The following is a 2,668-nucleotide window of genomic DNA, read 5'->3' on the forward strand; positions in this document are numbered from 1 at the left end:
TTTGCCATGAAGCAGCTATGCCTGTGCGCTGCTGCCTCCTTTGCGGTAGGCGTTTGGGTCCCTCTGCGCCTTCCCCTCTTTCCTAGAAAGCAAGTTCGGCAGAGGGCGGGGCGCCTGTAGAGCCTGGGCGGGAAGTGGAGGGCGGTGTTGAGGGCAGACGTGTCTGTGCAGGCGTGGGGTCAGCAGGCCGTTGCGGGATGCAGGTCTTGGAGGACACTGTGGACAGTGACTCGGGAACTGTCCATGTTCCTGGGCAGTGAGTTTAAAAACATTTGCGGCTGCAGTTCTGCTGGCCAGGCCTTGATGCTACCTGGGGGCGATGGTCTTGGCTGAGCAGCTGTGAAGGACGGGGGCGAGGTCGTGGGCGCTGGGAGATAGTTTGGAAAAGGCCAGTCATCCCAGCATTCGGAGGCTAAGGCAGGGGATCTTTAATTTTAGTTACACCCAGTCTCAAAAAACTAAGACAGTAAAATAATTGTGAACGAGGAGTTTGGCACCACCAAGCCCTGCCTTCCATGCCCAGCACTACATAAACCAGGTGTGATGTTCCACACCTGTCACCCCAGCCTTGAGGACTGGGAGGCAGGAAGTTCAGGAATTCAAGGTCATCCTGACTCTCAGGGGGTTTTGACAGCAGCATAGGCTACTTGAGGCCCTGACTCAAAAAACAAAAACAAAGCTGGATCGTTGAAATCCTTGCACTTTGGGAGATTTCTGTGACTTTCAGGCTACCCTGGTCTACATAAGAGACAGACATGCTATTAAAAAAAAAAAAAAGTTGTACACTGTCTTTCAAAACTGGCTTTGGATTAAGGCACACAGAGGTGGTTTGAGGAGGATTGATATCTGGAAGCTGCCCTCCCCTGGTGGTGGGCCTGGATCACAAGCTGGGGGATGCAGGTTTCAGAGACACTGTCTGAGGCCCCCAGCCCAGGACCACCTATCCCACAGCTCCGGCTCAGCCCCACCGACCTCAGCTCCTGCCCACCCTGTGGCCGGTGCCCTATCCCGAAACCCGCAGCCAGAGGCAGGCGCCAGGCAAGTGCTCAGGGGTGGGTGGGGAGAGCCCGGAGCAACTGCCCCTGTTCCTTGGTGGGGAGGGGATGTCGACCCACTCAGTCCTTCGCACCTCTGGGTGTGCCACCGCAGGGCCAAGACTGGGGCAAAAGTGACCAGCGACTGCTCCAGGCAGTGGAGAACAACGATGTGGCCAGAGTGGCCTCGTTGATCGCCCACAAGGGGCTGGTGCCTACAAAATTGGACCCCGAGGGCAAGTCTGCGTGAGTGTCCAAGCCCTGGGGCTGGGGTGGCTTTGGACATTCTTCTGGGGTTGACCCCTGACTCGTGCCTCTAGGTTCCACTTAGCAGCCATGAGGGGTGCGGCGGGGTGTCTGGAAGTGATGCTGGCTCAAGGTGCCGATGTCATGAGCACGGATGGAGCAGGTACTTATGGACGCGCCCCTGGGTGGATGGCAGGGCTGCATCAGCTGTGCAGAGCAGAGACCACAGGTCCAACTGTGGGAGCTCACTGTCCACAGTGGGGCTGTAGCTCAGTAGGTAGGACATTCAGCAAACATGAGGGAAGTCCTAAGGTCTGTCCTCTGAACTGCTGGCGCACACCTGTCATCCCAGCACTTGTGTGGAGGCACGAGGATTGGGAGTTCAAGGCGATCCTCAGCTATATATGAACTGGAGACCAACCTGGGCTATATGAGAACCTGTTAAAAATAAAAGTAAGGGCTGGTGAGATGGCTCAGTGGGTAAGAGCACCCGACTGCTCTTCCGAAGGTCCAGAGTTCAACTCCCAGCAACCACATGGTGGCTCACAACCATCCATAACGAGATCTGGCGCCCTCTTCTGGGGTGTCTGAAGACAGCTACAGTGTACTTACATATAATAAATAAATAAAATCTAAATAAATAAATAAATAAATAAATAAAAGTAAAATACCCCTTTGATCGCAGCACCAGATGTCAGAGAGATCCTGTGAGTTTTAGGATTTTTAAATTGTTTCAAAAACAAAGATAGCCAATGAATACATAAAAAGGCCTCTGGGAACAGCACAGTTTTAAGAAGTAGCTGAGTTTGGACATTCAGGCTTGGGAGGCAGCTGAGAATACCTGGAGGACACTCCTCTTCTCTTCTCCCCTCAGGTTACAATGCCCTTCACCTGGCAGCCAAGTACGGGCACCCAGAGTGTCTGAAGCAACTCTTGGAGGTCCTGATGTCCATTCCCTGTCCATACTGAATTCCAGCTATTTCTCCAAACCCCAGCTGCTCCTGGTCCCCAGCCCTGCCTTGCCCCTTTGTTACAGTCATCAAAGTAGGGCTATCTGGAGGGCTGGAACATGGGTTCTCAGGGGAGGAAGATGGTAGAGGGGAGAAAAAGAGCCTGAGGGGCTGGAGAGATGGCTCGGTGATTACAGCACTGGCTGCTCCTGAGAGGACTGGGTTTTGATCCCTACTACCCCCATGGAGGCTCATAACCATCTGTAACTCCATTTCCAGGAGATCTGACTGACGCCCCCTTTTGGTTTCCTCAGACATTACTCTCTCTCTCTCTCTCTCTCTCTCTCTCTCTCTCTCTCACACACACACACACACACACACACACACACACACAGAGGGAGAGAGACTGGTCCTGATGTGGGATTTTGAAACCTCAAA

General features: G+C 53.5%; 1 protein-coding gene across 1 annotated transcript in view; it reads left to right on the plus strand.

Annotated features, from left to right (window-relative positions):
• Positions 1-2,668, plus strand: part of Ankrd24 (ankyrin repeat domain 24) — a 14,199-nt gene continuing 11,531 nt past the window's right edge. The window contains exons 1-5 of the mRNA XM_029482176.1: positions 1-45; positions 952-1,038; positions 1,150-1,280; positions 1,355-1,443; positions 2,155-2,219. Coding sequence (XP_029338036.1) covers positions 7-45; positions 952-1,038; positions 1,150-1,280; positions 1,355-1,443; positions 2,155-2,219 — 411 coding nt within the window. The 5' untranslated portion in view covers positions 1-6. The remainder of the gene's footprint in view (positions 46-951; positions 1,039-1,149; positions 1,281-1,354; positions 1,444-2,154; positions 2,220-2,668) is intronic.

The sequence above is a fragment of the Mus caroli genome, chromosome 10 (genome assembly GCF_900094665.2).
Source record: "Mus caroli chromosome 10, CAROLI_EIJ_v1.1, whole genome shotgun sequence".
NCBI lineage: Eukaryota > Metazoa > Chordata > Mammalia > Rodentia > Muridae > Mus > Mus caroli.